This window comes from Arvicanthis niloticus, chromosome 2 (genome assembly GCF_011762505.2).
Source record: "Arvicanthis niloticus isolate mArvNil1 chromosome 2, mArvNil1.pat.X, whole genome shotgun sequence".
In the NCBI taxonomy this organism is placed as follows: Eukaryota; Metazoa; Chordata; class Mammalia; order Rodentia; family Muridae; genus Arvicanthis; species Arvicanthis niloticus.
In genome coordinates this window covers 18732273-18751995 of record NC_047659.1, presented here as the reverse complement: position 1 = coordinate 18751995, position 19723 = coordinate 18732273, and the positions used below count along the sequence as shown (strand labels likewise).

At 33.8% G+C, this 19723-nt stretch overlaps 1 protein-coding gene across 1 annotated transcript in view; it reads left to right on the top strand.

Annotated features, from left to right (window-relative positions):
* The window catches only part of Lrp1b (LDL receptor related protein 1B), a 349921-nt gene that overhangs the window by 81334 nt on the left and 248864 nt on the right, over window positions 1–19723 (top strand). The window contains exons 10-15 of the mRNA XM_076928219.1: window positions 3112–3234; window positions 5575–5694; window positions 9430–9558; window positions 12176–12298; window positions 15211–15351; window positions 16776–16963. Of these exons, the coding sequence (XP_076784334.1) occupies window positions 3112–3234; window positions 5575–5694; window positions 9430–9558; window positions 12176–12298; window positions 15211–15351; window positions 16776–16963 (824 nt within the window). The remainder of the gene's footprint in view (window positions 1–3111; window positions 3235–5574; window positions 5695–9429; window positions 9559–12175; window positions 12299–15210; window positions 15352–16775; window positions 16964–19723) is intronic.

Sequence of the window (19723 nt, the reverse complement as noted above, 5' to 3'; positions counted from 1 at the left end):
CTTATGTTGGTACTTTTGTTCTAGCTCCTTTTGAAGGACTGTATTTGCAGATATATATTGTTTAAATTTGAATTTATCACAGAATATCTTATTTCTCTATGATGATTACTGGGTGTGGTAGTCTGGAATAGCATATGCACTCTATTAAAGTCTATAGCATATCTGCAGAGGCCCTTCTGGTTTGTATTGTCTCCACTGAGAAGTAGTGTATAATTATAATAGGTTTACCTTTATATGGTGCTTGTCCTTTTCCCTTGTAGCTTTTAGTATTTTGTGTTTTATTTTTATGTGTTTAATGATTTAATTAATATTTGGCAAGGGAAATTTCTTTTGTGGTCCAATCTATTTGATGTTCTATATGATCATTGTATCTTAATAAGCATCTTCATTAGGTTAGGCAAATTTTCTTCAACAATTTTGTTAAGATTATTTTTTAGGCCTTTGTGCTGGGGTATTTCTCCTTTCTCTAGTTGTATTACCCATAGATGTTTGGTCGTTTCATAGTGTTCCAGATTTCATGGTTTTTTGGTGTCAGAATTTTTATTTTTAGATTTAACATTTTTTGACTATGTATCTATTTATTTTCTTCTACCTACAATGCCTGAGGTTCTTCTCTCTCTCTCTCTCTCTCTCTCTCTCTCTCTCTCTCTCTCTCTCTCTCTCTCTCTCATTATCTTCACAAAGCTACCTTTTAGTTTCTGTTCAAATACCAAAATGTTTCATTTCCAGAATTCCTTCAGTTTGTGTTTTGTTTGTTCTATTTCCATTTTCAGATCTTGAATGGTTTTATTTCTTTCAAGTATTTGTTGTTTCATCTTTTAAAGGAATTTATTAATTTCCTCTTTAAGGATTTCTATCATCCTAATATATTTGATTCCAGTCTTTTTTTGTGCTTTATCTTTAGGTATATAATAATTTTCAGGGCCTGCTATGATAGGATATCTGTGCTCTACAGAAGACATATTGTCCAGGCTGTTATTGTTTTCTTATACCAGTGTCTAGGAATCTGGATTTGTTGTGATTATAGATTTAGGTGATCATTTCTTGGTTTGACTTTTTTTGGATAGTGTCTTCTTCCTTGGTGTATATTTCCTCTCTGGATTTTCAGTGAATGTGATAGCTGTTTCTTGCCTGTTGTGCTGGGCTGCTTGGCTGGTGTGTTCACAGGGAATGCCTGTTGCTGTTAAATGCAGAAAATAGTTAGCTAGAGGATGGTCTATGGAATTGACATGAGGCATGGACAGGAACAGAGATTGCAGCTGGTGTTTGGTGCAGCTGCAGCACTAGTGATGAGACTGAGGGATTGGATCTTCTCTGGGAACAGAGAGAGCAGAAAAGGACTGTGGGAAATCTAACTTGTATTATGGCATGGCCTGTGGTTGAGCAAGGCTTGTCTGCTAACTTTGGGGAGTGAGAAAAAGTGATACATGGGCTAAGCTAGTCAGGAAGGAATGCTCTGTGAAAGAGAGACTGTAGGTGGTATTCTGTTGCATAACCAGGTTTGAGCCTGTGGGACTGGGCCTGCTAGCTGAATAGAAAAAACAAAAATATGTTTATAGAAAGGTTGAATTAACATTTTTAAAAGACTAGGGAACTTTACTGTTTTAGTTTTATTGAGCTTGCATATCAAGATTATTAATTTAATGTTCTACTTACAGTGAAACAATCTCATTATAGCTGTAGTTAATTTTGAAAGTATCTTCAAGAGAATATTGTGATAAGTATTAAACAAATGGTTTTTTCTGTTATAAAATTGTCCCTTTCTAGTATCAACACATTATTTTAAAGGTTTTTAACAGTAATAGAGTATTATACTAAGTAAAAAAAAAAAAACAAATCAAGACACTCTGCAAGCAATGGCATGTGACCACCTAGTGTAGAAGCCAGCAGCAAAAGAGGCAGCTGATGTCAGGTGATCTATGGATCATCCCAAAGGATGTAAAGTATACAAGGATTTTGTCTCAAGGCTACATTCATTAAATATCTGTTCACAGAAAATAAGGTATACATTTGTTTTAAAATGGTGAACAATGGCCGGGCAGTGGTGGAGCACGCCTTTAATCCCAGCACCTGGGAGACAGAGACAGGCAGATTTTTGAGTTCGAGGCCAGCCTGGTCTATAGAGTGAGTTCCAGGACAGCCAGGACTACACTGAGAAACCCTGTCTCGAAAAACAAACAAACAAACAAACAAAAAAAGTGAACAATGTATCACTTCAATGTGGTTGTTAAAGAAATTGTAGGAATGCATTTTGTTGAACAATGGGGCAGACATATCCCAAATTGTCTGCACAAAGTGATTAAGGGGACAAATGTCTCCAGTCAAGAGGAGAACAAATAAACAATTCCATATTCTATAGAATTCTATATCACATTTCAATTTTTAAAACAAATCATAATTTAAAATGATATATGTTACTTATAGACTATTTTTGTCTTGTGCAAATTTAAAAGATCTATAATTATCATTAATTAAATGTTTATTTGTGGATCTCAAAATTATGCTAATCATAAAATGTTCCACTTACCTGCTCTCTTCATTAGCAGAAAAATTTCAAAATTCTATTGTACTAATTTTTCTTTCTTAAAACTGAGAATATTGCTTAAGACCTACAAAAGCATATTTCAAGATAGGGCAGTAGAAATATGAAATTCAGATTTTTTTTTTTTTTTGCAAAGTGTCACTAATGTTTAACAGATTCTGTTCAAAACACAGAAAGCACATTTCCTATTCAAGTATAACATTTTGTCATTATTCAGTTTTGAATAAATTCAGTTATTTTCATTGTTTTACTTTTACTACTGAATAATTGCAGCAAATAGATTCAACAAGTATTAAAATATTTCCCAAAACTACTTTTTTTCAATTCTAAGACCAGTCTGGATTAGATTTTATAGTCAAGACCAGGGATAGAGTGTACCCCATTATTGTTGATGTTATTATTCTTGGGTCATTGCAACCTTGGCATTTTTCAAGATGTGGGCTGAATCATTCTGTATTTTTTGGTTTATCCTAATAACTCTAGTGGTATTAATATTATATCTCTATGTACTGCCAAAGACTCAGATTAATTTAATATATTTGACATTGCATTTTTATGTTTTATCATAGTTCAAAACAAACACAAATGTGAAGAGAATTATTTTGGTTGTCCTAGTGGAAGATGCATTTTGAATACCTGGGTATGTGATGGTCAGAAGGACTGCGAGGATGGGCTAGATGAGCTACACTGTGGTGAGCCTCAGTCCTGCTTTGTTTTATGAGCTGTGCGTGCTACTACTTGTATGCTGGTGTGTCCCTTCCTAGAGACTTTATCCACAGTATTGTTGATAGACTATAAAAACAAATGCAGGCAATGATAATACAGCATAACAACCTCTTGTCCTAGAATTTTCTTACAACTTTATAATTATCATTCTTATCAGTATTAATCTAAATGATGTATCTTCATTTGTGCCCAAATTATTTCAAGCACCAAGTCAGCTAGGATGGGAGCTGGTTGTGAGTAGGCATGTGGGTGCTGAGAACTTAACCTGGGTCCTCTGGAGGAGGAGCAAGTGCTCTTATCCACTGAGTCATCAAGCACCATTAATATATTTTCATTATGTGATGAAAATAAGATTTAAAATTATGTTACATTCATTCTACAAGTTCTTAAAAATTAAGCAATATTTTTATATTTTGTATTGTGTGCCATTATTTTACATAATAGAGACAAGTATATGTTCCTTCAAACACTTGCCTGTTTCTCACTATTTTATTATTTATTTGTGTACAAAGTTTATCTGTGTTATAAAGAAAAGTATCTTAATTTTTATTTTATAAAATATATGAGATTTTTGATTTTCTATAAGAGAAACAGGCCTATATCCACTCTTTTATTATAAGTACTCTGTGGTGAAGAAAGTTGGAAGAACATTAAAAAATGAGAACCATGTAAAATGTCAAACTTTCCTGAAAGTAAATTCCATAGAGAAATGATGAAATGGGATCTGCTTAATTTAAATTCTGTAGATCTTCACAGTAGAGCCAGAGTCTGCTCTAGGAAAAAGAGAAATTTGAACACTAGTCTATGTGTATTCATAATTTCTAAACACAATTATTATGTGATTAAACCATCTTCAATTTTGTTTTTCTCCAAATATTGTTGCCTAAATTCTGTTTATACACTGATCACCTACATACATATTTGAAAGTAAAATTTAAAACTTAAAATATTTATTTTGAATAAAGCCTATGTTACTTAACTTTGTTGTTGACAAGACAATTTAAGGTAAGACAGGTTTGTTGCAGTTTACAGCGGTATGGTTTATGGTGTACTGTGGCAGAGATGGTATGACTCTAGGACCAAGGTGGATTGTCACACTGCATCCAAAGACAAATGGAAGAGAATAAAGAATGATGTACTTAGTTCACTTTCACCTTTGTATTCAGCTCCAGACTCTGAGCCAGATTTAGGGTGGATCTTTATACTCCCATTTGCCTAATCATAATAGCCCTTTACAGATGTGCCCAGAGGTTGGTTTGTTTGTTTTGTTATTATTATCTTTCCAAACTGACCAGAAGATCAACAATCAAAGCCAACTTTTTATCTTAATGAAAATTTGTGTTTGGTATAATTTTATTTGAGAGGATTTTATTTTGAGATGATAAAACAGTAGGGCAGGTTGTAGAAAGGACAGAGGCTGAAGTAGGACAATGAAAACACTGACACTGTGAAAATAAAGAGGCATGTTATTAAAAAAAATAAGCTGTTTTAAAAAACAGATATGTTTCCATTGAAGTTTAGAGTTCTTCCTTAAAAATTACAAATTCAAGCACTTTTAGACAATGTAACAAAACGTCAGCATGTGTTCTTTTAAAACACAAATTTATTGGCTTGTCACCAAGTGAGAACTTCCTTTCTCATGTCTTCTTTGAAACCTGTTATTTGCTGGTCATGTTTCTTAGGTTATGATGCAGGATTTTATGCTAGTGCTAGTTAAAACGTGACTCAAATAAAGAAAATATGACATTTTTTCACACTGGAGTATTTATTTTAGTTTGCTGATCAAGAATATTTATAAGGTAGTACAGCCAGCAGCATAGTCACTAACTAAAAACAAATCCTATAAGAAATGTGTTGAAAGAAGAGGTTTGTGCAAGCTGGAAGCACAAGAGCTGACAATTATCTTACATTCATGTTGAGTCTCCATAGATAGTAGGACCTTGATTAATTTTGTTATAGATTGGGTTGATTACAGAAAACCATTAGAAAAAGAGTCTAAGAAACACCCTTCACTGTGATAACAGGGTGATCTTTTTAAAGATAATCTTATTCATGTTAATTAAACTTTCTTGGGTATGTAGGTTAATTGGCTACCATGTGATATTGTAATCCGTGCTTACCTTGTGGAATGTTCAAACAAGAGTTAAAAATATATATTTCTTCAATTATTTTTTAATTCATTAAAACACTTCATGTATTTTTATAAAAATGAAATATTGTTGAGTGTATTTGTACTGTTGTGCACTTGATCACCAGAACTTATTTTCCAAGTGTTTCCTCCTCCAATAACCATCTTTGTTCTTTAGATTCTTCTTGCTCTTGGAATCAATTTGCTTGTTCTGTACACAAATGTATTTCTAAACACTGGATCTGTGATGGAGAGGATGACTGTGGAGACAGTTTAGATGAAAGTGACAGCATTTGCGGTGAGCAGCTTCCTTTGTGCTCTCAACAAAATTTTTTTTACCGTGAAATGTTAAGTACCATGTATGTTAGTTCATTTGAAGCACCACATATTATATGTCTGTGCTTATCCATAAAACATCATCAAATTTATATAAATATGTAATTGATTTTATCATTTTCAGGTATAATATTTTATTATTTTTAATGTAATAGGTTGATCTTTTATTTTAAATTTTTGTTTTTGTTTATTTATGTATATTTGTGTGTCTCAGTGTAGAAATATGAACAAGCCATATACCCTGGATCTAGAATTAGTGGTTATGAGCTGTCTAATATGGATGTCAGGATTTGAATGATGGTATTCTGTAAAAATAGTACATTATTTTAAACACTTAGCCACAACTCAAGCCCCTATTCTATTGTCTTTTAAATGTATACCTATAGAATATTTAGAATTTTGTCTGAGTAGCACCAAATAATCACATTTCTCTATCATATATCTAGTTTTTTATTGGTTCTTTGAACCAAATTCTATCGATTGACCTGATCAGCTATCATCATATTTTATACCACATGACATAGCTGCAAGCTAACATAAGGATTTTCAGTGCCATTAATGTTCGGAGCCCCTCCTTGTCCCCTTCACCCGCGAAAGAGACACGTGAGGTGGTGTTTGGGTGGTTACCACAGCGAGGCTTTATTCTTGTATAAGCAGAAGCGGAAAAGACCCAAAGCCTGGAAAAGGCACTGCTTATATACACCCTAGAGTGACATGTTCACTTCTGATTGGCTGTTCACTCATTACCCATAATATGCCCTGGGATGGGCAGTGACTTTGGCATGCTTTTGGCCTTTTGCACCTGCGCAGTCAGTTGTTTACGAGTGGGAGGACAGGATGCCCGCGCCATCTTGTAATGGCGAATGTTGTCACGCCCATGCGGCTCCTAACACATTAACAACATATGCAATAAAACATTTATACTGTATTGTTTCAAATTGCAAATAAGAAATTTGGCAAGTTTATATCATTTTCAAAGTCATTTATAATTCAATACTTATGGTACTGAATTGTTGAATGTCTATATTTACCTCTTATGTATTTGACTAATAAATATGTACTATGTATTCATCTACAAAGGTTGTATGACTTATTTGAATAATCACGAGTATGTATCTTGTGGTTTATATGGAGCTATTACCTAGATTTGTCAAGGGCCAAAGCAACAACCTTAACTCCAAAAAACTCTTAACACTTGTTCAGCAATCTGCTCATTTGTTTCCATTCCTGGTTGTCTATCTCCCCAGATCGTTTATTATAAATATTATTTGTATTAATACTTGCATATTACTACTCCTTACAGGACTATTGGAAGCCCTGAATAATAAACTCAAATTCCTGGACAAAGCAGAAATTCTTTCTATATCTACATTTCAGCAGAATAGTCAGCTGTTCAGATTGTTGCCAGAGATAGACATTCTTTATAATTCTCCACCTCAACTGAATAGCCCTGTGAATAAATTGGTACTATCTCTTGAACCAGGCAATTTATTTCACTGCATTTAAGCCATCCCAAACATATTTTGTTTATAATATAGTTGGAGAAATATACTGTTATAAAAATCTAAATATAAAAATAAATATAAAAATAAATATAAAAATAATTATCAAAACTCATTAAACACAAGAAATTGTGATTAACTACATGACTTTAACCCCTTTGTTTCCTTTGTTACAAGCCTTTAAATTCTAACACTGAACTTTTATGAGGTTTGCATGTTTTCAGACCTTACTTTACCAAAAAAATCCATATTAGAAGTACATTAAAAGATGGATTGCAGAACCCCATTCACAAATATTGTGATATGAATATGCTTTTTAATAAGTTGATTGTGTCTTTGTTATAGCATATTGAGAAGCTCAGCATTGTAATTCACACTGTATTCCATCGCTACCTTTTGATACATTAGGAAAGGTAAATTTATAGATAATAATAGATTTATCTGAAATTATACAGATAATGAATGATAGTAGAGGTAGGGCAGACCTCCAATTTCCAAAATATTAATAGGATACTGATCTTTAGCAACTAGCTTTTCTTGGTTGAGGAGAGTATAAGGTTTTCAATATGTGCTTATTCTCCCCAGGGATGTTTTTTTTCTCCAGGGAAAGCAATGGTAACCAGGAAAAGAAGCCATAAGGTTTTCTATTACAAGTTTCTTCCCAGTTGATTTTATGTTTTGGTGTGTTCTTCAGAATCTGATGAATACTATTAATGAAGCCACTGATAGAGCTGCAAAGAACATTAGGTCATTTGATACCTGGAGGTGTCTTCATAATTATCTGATCATAATCCCTTTGCAACCAACAAAGAAAATGTACACAAGAGACTTCTTAAAGTTCAGGCAGAATTAGAGCACAGTGTGTCCAGTATTACAAAAGTTAAAACATGGACTTGTGAGCTTTAGTTTACTTATCTTAAAAACAATTAAATATATAGTAGCTGATAAAATTCATTTTTAATTGAAAGCAACGCTTAGTTTACAAATTATTTTATGGTTCCTTCCACTTACACCATTTCTGTTAAAGTATTGATCCTTGATAAAACAGACAATTCTTTAATTCCTGAACACTCAAGTATTCACATCAATCTTATCCTTCTAGCCCCATGTATGTCAAGGAAAGTGAGGGAGAGGAAGGCCTGGGTCTCTTGGAGATTTTGCATAGACAGTTGTCTGCTACATACCTTGGGAACAAAGCTCTGAGAAGCATCTTCTGCTTGCAACAATCAAATGACTGCAAAGTGAAAAGACACTGACTATCTACTAAAGTGATTTGACCTTGGTTTACATGAGTGGAAGCAAATGTTTTCTATCTATCAAATCAATCATATTAGTCAATCAGACATATTTTCTTCTCTTTCACATTCCTCTTTCTTCTCTCTCCCCCTCCCACTCCCTTTCTCTCTCCTTCTTTTTCTCCCTCCCTTTCTTCCTCTCTCTCTCTTGAATTGTTGAGTATTGAATCCAGGGGCTGGCAATTGCCAGTCAAGCAATTATGTCTTTTTTGGCAATATAAAGTTTAGTCAAATCAATTATATAAGTAGATATTTGGCACATATTTTGGATATTGTTTTATATTAAAACTTGAAACCTGAGATTGTGCCCCTTCACTTGATAAACATTTTCTGAATGCAAATTTAAGGAACCTATGAAAGATTGTCCTTAAAAGCACAAAAAAATTTTTTTTGGCCACCAGGTCAGCATGGGGAATCCTGCACTTATAATCTCTCCAAGATTTTAGCTTGTGGAAGCTGGTTTCCTTTTCTGAGAAGTGTGATAAGTAATAATTCTTCAGGATTAAGGGAGATGACACATTAAGTGCTTCATACATGCTTAGCTATGAAATGTTTTCATCACCATTCCTGTGATTGTTCCCACCTATTCAGGCTCAATTTCTTCACAATGTTATTTATTTAATAATTTCAGCGCATGCTTTGACATATTTTCAAGATGAAGAGATAGTACATCATATGATACAGCTATAAACAAGACTGCACTTGGCAGTTAGGAAAGAATATGTTCTTAAACAAGAACATGTAGACAGTTATTAGGGCAAAAGGAACCATGATTCCCTATAATTATCTTTCCTTCATTGCATGCAAGGATTTTTTTGCTTATTTCTACAGGACTGATGAGTAGTGGCCATTCTCTAGTGGATACACAGGGTTTAATACCACTTTTCCTCTCGGTTTAAGGTGCCGTCACTTGTGCTGCTGACATGTTCAGCTGCCAGGGCTCTCATGCTTGTGTGCCCCAACACTGGCTGTGTGATGGTGAGAGAGACTGTCCCGACGGGAGTGATGAGCTATCCAGTGCAGGCTGTGGTATGAACATTCGCTGAAGTTGTGTATCAAAGTATTCAGTGGCACAATGCTGAGGAATTGCTTTTGTATACCATAATATACTTTCTTTCACTCCCATCCTTGGGATGAGAATGTAATAGTAGTAGTTTATCAAGATGTGATGTTATAATATTAGTATAATTTAAAACCTTATACATTCAGAGCGTCATAGAAATGCTTAATATTAGCACCAATTTTAAAATTATTCCACTGACTGCAAATTTACTATTTGAGTTCTAAAAGAATATAACTTCATTATATAAAGATTGTTGGTATTTCTAGTCTTTTCTTACTTAGCAATTCTCCCTTTCAAATTCTTTTTGAATGCCTATTACACATAGTCTATATATTGTTGATATTAAATAAGTACTAATTAGGAAGTCAGCAGACACTTATCAAGTATAGAAATGAGGTATTAACCCTTGGGTCATGGAATAAATGAAATTGAAGGATCAAGAAGACACCTTTGAGGTCAATTTACAATGTTTCTAATGCGAGATTATATTAAGGAGTTACTCAAGAGAAAAAGTTTAGATAAATTTTTCCATGATCAGGAGGGTAAAAGAACTCCCCATGTGAATGTAGATATCAAAGATCAACTAGTGATCAACTAGTGATCTGTTGAACTGGGCAGCCGATCAGAATAAGTTTGTTTGCCAGATTCAGTCTATTGGATTAAATCTAACAATGTCATGGTTTTCTTTAAAGACACAAATCATCACATCTTTAAAAAGTTATATGTGAGCTTGTTGGCACACATGTATTTTAAAGAAATAAAACTACAACAGAAAAAAATTCATGCAGCCTTGTTTGCTCACAACTCATTCTGTTATGGAATGTACAACACTATGATATTAAAGTTAATGTGTTTTCTATGTAGGATAATGTTGCCACTGAGGGTGGAATAACAAAGGATAATGAATTAATTAAAAATCCACATGATCTCACATGCTTTTGCTATTGTAGTTAGTTAGCATTCCAGGATGTTTGTTAACACTTGTGAGCCACATGGGTATTATTAAATAAATTATGCTAAAATACAACAAATTGCACTCAAGTGATCTAAAAGTATTAATTCAAAATAAGTTACTGCTGCACTCTTTTAAAGAAAAACTTGTATGTCAGGATTAGTGTAATTCACTTGAGTTATAGCAACTGGCATAGCTCAAAGTTACTTGAGTTATTAGCAACTCTTGAGTTTTAATTTTATTAAAATATGTAAAGTTAATGTTGCTTCTGTGTGACCTCTCCATAGTGGTTTAAAATAAATTTGTTGAAAGTAAATTATATTGGACTACATGCCCCCTCCCTCACACAATCAAATGATGTTCTTTCTGTTTTGTCTATTCATGGTTCTGTGTAAACAATTACATGGAGGATTGCAGAGTTTGCTTCAGGTGGTATGGGGCAGCTAGATGCACTGGACCAAAAGGAGTATATGGGACAATATTTATAAATTCCCAAGGCTCACAGTAATGTACTTAATGGATACTAGATCTTCACAAAGAAATGGGCCAATAATTTTGTGTTGATTTTTTTGAAAACTGACCATATTACTACATCTTGAAGAACAAAAAAAAGAGGTGTTCCCCATGGTGACAGCAATTCTTATAGTCTTCCATGCCCATTGTATGTTAATCAATACAGTAGTAAGGTTTTAAGTTAAGGCAATTTTTATTTACATTATTGAATACTGTCAGCAATGTCATAAAGTGTTTTAGGGAACCTGTAAAACACAATTAGTATAGAAATAGAAATTCTGAAAGTGCCCATAAATTGTTGAATACCTAAGTTGAAAAGTCAGTTCTGCATACCTTATATCCTCATGGAAATATTGTCAGAGAGAATTGAATATCTTTATTAAACAAACAAAAAACAGATGAGCAAAAAAGGTGTACACTTTCTCAAGCATAAAATATAGGAGATAGAATAGAGCCAATTATCAATCTTGTGTGGGTGGCATTTGCCTATAGCAGATCAGACACTAAAAAGATTTATCATGATTTGAACCCTAAGTACTGTAGCATTTACACTTTCAGTTGACTATAAAGGATACTGTAAAGGCTTTGGGCTCTATGCATATAATATCAAAGTGGATTTTTTTGCATGGACTTTATTGCAAATTTGATCAACTATCACTTGGGTTCTTGCTGGAACACTGCTTTGATGAGGCTATATTCCCAAGGCATCAGTATTCCAGTGTACGGGCCAGTATTAATGGTATTGGTGGGATTATGGTGGGACTTATTACCTTGTAGACCTTAATTTTACTTAAATTAAGATACTGTTTCTGCAGGTTTCTGAAAGATTTTTTTTTTAAGAACAGTGGTACTCTCAGTCTCCATAATGTACCTTCCATGTCTCTCATAAACATTAAGTGTTTATTCACTGAATAAGCCTTTGAATTGTGCATGTATCTATTATCATTTTAATATACATATGAGATCATTCATTTGCCTAATACATTGAATAAAAATACATTAACATTTTTTCTGACTACCTACAAACTGATAGAAAAAAAAACCCTTCATACTATACTTCAAGTATGAAAGAAGCTAAAATATGTGCTTATGTAATTTTCTGTTTTGTAATTTTTTAGCACCCAATAATACATGTGATGAAAATGCTTTCATGTGCCTTAATAAGATGTGCATTCCCAAGCAGTTTGTGTGTGACCATGATGATGACTGTGGAGATGGCTCAGATGAGTTCCTGCAATGTGGTGAGTAAGGCATCTTATAGGATATATCAGCTGAAGGACTCCAAGACACCAAAGTAACCAAAACAAGCAGGCATTTATTAATGACTCCAGTGAGTTCAGTGCTATGCAATGGATTATGGGAGTTTTTCATATCCGGAACACATCTATTTGTGAAACATTGTGAAACATGAATTCAGAGCAATCACCAGTCAAACTGAGAAATGTCTAGAAAGGGCCTTTGTATAGAAGTAGTTAGAATTGCTTTGAAATTTAAGATGAGACATAGCAGGCTTGTTTAACCTTTGATGTACATCAAACAATGATATCCAAACAAACAAACAAAAATGCCAAAAAAATTATACTTTAAAATCTTTTGTTACATTTAAAATATCAAAAGATGGAGTTAGTGTTTTCCTTAATCTTTTACTTTGACACATACACTACTTAATGTTTAATTATCATTATCATCATCAATTGTGTCTCAGAATTATTTATCTAATTATAACATATTTTTCCTCCAGAATAGAATTTTTTAGTACAACTAGTTATATATTAAAATTCTATTTAGAGTCTTCTATAAGCATAGATTCTTTGTGAATGTTAAAATGCTAAGAATAAATTAATTTATGTATTACTTATGCAAGAGCATATCATGTGTTTAAGTAGAATCAGCATCACACTCTTGTTCTTGATGGAAACACATTGCAATTTGCTGACCACCCTGTATTTTAGATCTAATGTCCATATTTGACCTTATGTGACATGGATTCAGTGCTCTGCAGATTTTTCACTATGCAGTGCACTCGGTGCTTTCCTCTGTTCTCCATGTGAGGTTGACTAAGAGCCATTTTTTATTCTTTTGTAGTATTTCTATCTTTAGTCTTTGATGGGATTTCTGAGAAATGTCCTTATATATATTTTTTACAATTATTTCATAGTCTAGCCTTCAGCCAATATATTTTAAGTAGTACTTCATAATTTAACATATAATGTTTCTAGATTGGTTATTTATTTACTTACTTATCTATTTGAGAAATGACTGGCATAGAATTTGTTATGTAGATTAGCCTATACTCAAATCCACAGGTATCCCAAGTCCTCGTATTAAAAGTATGCAATACAGGGAAATGGGATGTCACAGTAAAATTTAACTTCTAGAACTATTTCTTTTTTCATAGTTCAAGATATACTACATACATAAGTATAATCTGTTTAGGAAATTATTAGAACATTTTAAAAGTGAATAATGAACCATATCAGTAATGGTGTCATGGAAGAGCACAAAAAAACTTATAGCTCACTCATGACTATTTAGCTGTGGGATGGAAAGGATAAACACATTTCCAGTTGATAGGAATTGAAGAATGTCAATCCTACTGGTAAGTTTTGGAACACAGTAAAGTGAGGGATAGTTTTTGTGATACGGGAAAGAAATGTGACATAGAGTTGAAGATTAAAATTGTGCTTGTAGAGACCAGAAATGTGGTATAGATGAACCCACGTAGTGCTAAGTATGCCAGTACTTACCACTAAGGTTAGCACTCAAGTTAGCCCAGAAAGGGAAAAAGGCACACAGAATCAATACAAACAAACAAAAAACAAACAAACAACTCAGTATGTAAAAGAACAACAACACAAACAATATTCTAGAGTTGAAATTCTCTAGTATTGTAAGTTGTATCAGAAAGGTTTTTACACAGGAAGATTAAAAAAAGAAAAACTCTGGAGAGTGAATTATGAATACTTAACCAGGAATGGTGTGCAATCAAGAGCAACAAAAATGCTGCCAAAAACCCAATCTGTTAGAATCCTGGGAGACTTAAATTTGACAGCTTTGCTTAGTATTTTCTTTTCTTTTAATCTCTAAGAGGAATTTCTAAAGGAAGATGTTACAGAAAATGATGTTCAATTAATTAATGGGAAATGGAAGTTGTTAAATAGAAACACGATTTTGCATAAAAGTAAAGTAAAGAATTGTGCTTAGGGAGATGAGAGTGGATTTGCTGCTGATTGGACCAGACAGGATTTGTTGTGCTTTCTAACAGGGACAACCTGCTCCTGCAGGGACAGGCTACAAACAGGATGCTGTAAGAGACTCTAGTTTCACCATCCAGTATGACAAAGTCTTCAGTAATATATGCAGTGAATTACCACTTTATAATGACTTAATAAAATTCTATCTCTAAAAGTAGAAGAATTTTCCAGTTTTATTACTACTTACCAGGAATGACTTTATAATTTACAAGGAGGAAAATTTTATTATAAAACCTAATTTTAAAAGTCACACATAAATATAATTTAAATAAAACAAACAGATGTTAACCATAACAAATCATGGTTTATTATATAACTTGACTTTTAATGATCCTAAAATTGGCATATTGGAGGGATGACCTTAAGAATTAGCATAATGATAGTTAAAAACATTTTTGTCCTCATTTTTTATAAGTAGGATTTTATTCTTATTAAACAATTACTTTCTGCACTGAATAACATTTGTCAAGCGTAAGTATAACATTACAACTTTTGAGAATAGTCGCTAGATCTCAGAATCCATTTACCCATAAGTTCTGAAACTACACATAACCCAGCAACCAAATCTGGAAATAGATTATAGTAGTTATCATTCTGCTTCACATCCTAAGAGAAATGGTTCAAATATAGACAATCACAGAATAGAAACGGTTGTGTGGTACAGTCATCTATACTTAACTAGAAACCTGGTATTTCCAAGATTATATTTGACCTTTTTTTTTCTGCTTTCACACACACACACACACACAAATTTTCTTACAGAAAAATGGAGACATGAGATACTTTTTACAGAGGTCCATTCTACTACTTGTTAATTAAGGGTGCTGTGCACTGAGAAGGTGACGTGCTGGTTAATTTTTATAATAGAAGCATGTTGGGTGTTCCTTCCTCTTCTCTAGGATACCGGCAGTGTGGTCCAGAAGAGTTCCGCTGTGCTGATGGACGCTGCCTCGTGAATACGCTGTGGCAGTGTGATGGTGACTTTGACTGTCCTGACAGTTCTGATGAGGCACCAATCAACCCAAGGTGCACGAGTGCAGGTACCACACTATACAATACTCTGTTCACCTTCAGCTTTCTTTTTCTGGTTTCACTTTTGATTCTTTGAGACAAGGCTTTTCTATACAGCCTAGGCTGACCTCAAACCCAGAGTTCCCCTATCTCAGTTGTCTGAGTGCTGACATTAGAGATCTGAACCACCATGCCTTGATTATGAAGTTTTGGTTTAATTTCTGTCTGGTTAGGTATTCAGTGACATAGATGCAGAGATCCAGACACATGATTCTAATGGTTGCATGAAGCACCCAGTGATTATGATTAAGGTTGTGCCAAACAATCTAGATGGTTCTTTACTTTCTCCCCTCACAAATACATCTTTTATTTTGCTTAGGGAGCAAGTTCTTATATGGTCAGGCTGACTTCAAGTTTACTGTGTAGACACACATGACCTTTAACTTCTTCTTTGAATCCACCTCTTAAATGCTAGAATTACAGACATGTGGCTCATGTTTCCATGATCAACTTTAATCTTCTATTGATATTTTATGTGAGAAAAATTTCTTTTCATAAGGTATATAAAATAAAATTATAAAATATCTTAAAATTTAATGAGGTATCATCAAACTACAATATCATTTATTTCTATAAATATATATAATTATTACATTTCAATTAATTTCAAATAATAATATATTAGAAATGATTTACATAGAAATTGTATCTGTTATTCACACATACTAGATAACGCCACATATAATTTGAACAGAAATACAAGAACAAATTATATGTGTACATACAAATGCTCACAGACATGCCCAATCAGATTAATATATGTGCAAATTCACCATAAGAAAGAATGTTTAGTCATGTATTTCAGTGAAAACTCAATTTTTTTTCTGATATCCTGTACATAGTAGTAAGGGCTTTTCTTTTTAAAACCACATATTATGACCTGTAATAGTCAACATTCCAGGTTTAGGTAGCTGCAAGCTGAACTTTCTAAAGCTGTATTTGGAAGAACTAGTGTTCACCCTAAATGTCCTTTTTATGCCCTGACTTAAAAATGTCAGTGCTATATTTTTTGGAAGAAGTGAATTTAGTAATATCCACCTCTTCTACCTTCCTAGCTTTCCGTGACAAATAGTTTCTCAAAGATCTATAGCTTGGGGGAAATGTCAAGTCATCATTACACTTTTGAACTCATTATTCACAGTGTAAATGAGGCAGAATACATTAATATTGCTATAGATGCTTCCTTTGAAAGCTGATTTTATAGGAAAGCTAGGTCTTAAGTAACTATCAACCGTGAGTAGACTGTTTCCCCTGATACCAATGTCTGCAGCACCTTGTATGTTAACTCCTCGGTTCTTTTGACATACAAGCTATCATATTGTGAGTGTTTCTAGAACAGTGTCATACAAAGGCATGCCTTTTATATTCCATATGTTTTATTTTCTTTTTCCAGAACATTCATGCAACAGTTCATTTTTTATGTGCAAAAATGGCAGGTGCATTCCCAGCGATGGTCTTTGTGACAATAGGGATGACTGCAGTGATGGCTCAGATGAGACAAACTGCCACATAAATGAATGTCTGAGTAAGAAAATCAGTGGATGTTCTCAAGATTGTCAGGATTTGCCAGTCAGTTACAAGGTAGGCACTCATCAAAAATAACAAGTCTTATGAAATGCCAGAAAATGATACAATGAAAACTTTATTTCCAGCATGACTTTAAAACTTGAAAAAGAACTATAATTTTCTAAGTAAAGGGATAAAAGATTTCTATCTGAAAAAGGATAGTGATGTATGTATGAGAATTATAAGAATAGAGTTAGAAATAAAAATATCAAACTTTCAGAATAAAAAAAGGGAGACTTTAGAGATATACAAAAATAACTGTAAAATATTCATTCAACATAAGTTCTCATTTTTCTCTTCTTCCTGCTGAAAAACCTTGTAGTGGGGTGGGTACACATTATTCATTTTAAATTAAAAGCTACAGCATTGCCAGAAAGACTTAAAGGGAAAAATCTAAAAATCATTCATTATCAGAAGCTTGGATAAGCATTGATCTCTTAACTCTTACTTAATTATTTCTCCTCCTCTTTCTCTCCCAGGCCTCTTCCTCCCTCAACCTCCACTGATTATTTTGTTCCTCCTTCTGAGTAGAACTAAAGCGTTCACACTTTTGTCTCCATTCTTGTTAAGCTTCATATTGTCTATGAGTTGTATCATATCGTGGGTATTCTGTGCTTTAGGCCTAATATACACTTAGTAAATAGCATGTGTGTCTTTACCTGACACTGATGTCAAGAATTGCTTGCTGACAGGAGCCTGGTATAGCTGTTCTCTGAGAGACTCTGCCAGCATCTGACTAATACAGATTGAGATACTCACAGTTAACTATCAGACTGAGCCTGGGGCCTTCAATGGAAGAGTTAGGGGAAGGAATAAAGGAGATGAAGGGTATTGAAACTTCATAGGAAGAACAACAATCTCAACTAACTTGATGCTCTAGAGCTTCCAGGGACTAAATCACCAACCAAAGAGTATACATGGATGGGTCCATGGCTCTAGCTACATATGTAGCAGAGGACTGCTTTATCTGGCATCAATGGGAGGAGAGGCCCTTGGTCCTGTGTGAGCTTGATGTCCCACTGTAGGGGCATGTTAGAGAGGTGAGGCAGAAGTAAGTGGTTGGGTGGGGTTCACCCTCTTAGAGACAGAATGCAGGGGGGATGGAATGGGGGATTGGAGGAGGGGAGACCAGGAAGGGGGACAGCATTTGAAATATAAATAAATAAAATAATCAATAAAAAAGAATACTTTTTACAAAAGCAGGAAGACATGAAACTATGAGTTCAATTCCTCAGCATTCACTTTAAATGTAAGTGTGGCAGGTCATGCCTGTAACTTGACTTTAGGGGCAGAGATAGAAATCTGTGTCATTTCAGTGAGTACTCAACCTATCCCAAGTGGCACCACCACTTTTAGTGACACTTTAAAAAACATTAGTCAGAGGATAAGAAACTAGACTCCCAGTGAGCTCTTCTGACCTCTGATTATGCATATGTGTGTGCACATATGCACACACAAGAAAAACTCATGTATACACATACACAGAAATAAAATTTTGATGGAAGTTATAATTGACTAAATGCTAACCTTTGCTAGATAATCAAAATAAATTGTTATCTGCTTTTGGATGAAAATGTTCTAACTATATAACAAAATTAAAAATAAATATTTATCAAAAATCTGTATTGTAAAAATGTGTCTGATGTGATCATTGTCTAAAAGGCTAACTACTGAATGAGCTCACCTTTTCTAGTTCTTTCTGAATTCTGGCTGGCTGGTTCAACTCAGCTGTTCTGGTGCAAACTTGTCTTCATGTTGACTAATCAAATTGGCTTCTCTCAGCTTCGAACGGAATTGTTCTGCTTGGCCTCAAACTAACTCTGGAGTTCTCTTTTTATCTTCTGTCTCCTTATGTCTTCACCGGTGCCTAACTTATTCTCTCTTCAACCTGTGTCTGTAAAACTGAACTGTAAAAAAACTGAATCTTAACTCCTTGAACTGAACTGCCAACAACTCCACTCTACCACTCTGCCTCTCAACTCACTGAGTCAACCAAACTGACTACTTAGCACTCAGAGATCTAAATGCCTCTGTCCTTTGAGTGTTGGGATTGAAGACATGTACCAACATGCCTGGTCCTAAGGAATTCTTTTCCTGAAACTTGCTGGCCTTGAATGCAGAAATTTGCTTGTCTCTTTCTTCTGGGACTAAAGGTTTGTGTGTATTACAGCCGGACCACACAAACCCAGAAGGTTGTGATTGATCTCTTGCCAGAGCAGCCATGTTACTTCATAAAAATTCCTCTAGACTGTGTAATAGTAAAATACTTTTTAAAAAATAATGAGAAAAGTTCTGATAGCTCTATCATTTAAAAAATCCTGAGCAAATTTTCAGAAATTTAATGACATGAATATTCACAATATTTTTATAAAATATTTCAAGTAAAGGTGTGATCATTTTTATAATATATAGAAATAAAATGAACCTTTAGTCTTTTAAAATGGCATGTTATCCTACTATAATTTTATACAGATGCATTTTAATGATTCAGGAATAAGACTTTAAAAGTAAAAAAAATATTGTATTAAGGAGAAAAATATTTTTAAACTATTTCTCTTTCAAAAGTTATAAACACTTGCTACAAACATGTACATATATATTGAAGTCATGTACATGATAAATGCTGCTGTCAGCCTGACACTGGTATCTACAATGATTTCATGGCCCTCATTTAGAAAAAGATGTTTGGAAAGGTATGCAGCCATTCTACTGAACTACTCAATTTCCTTCAAAGGCACTTTGATTCAACATTACTGTGTCAAACAGTCAGATTCT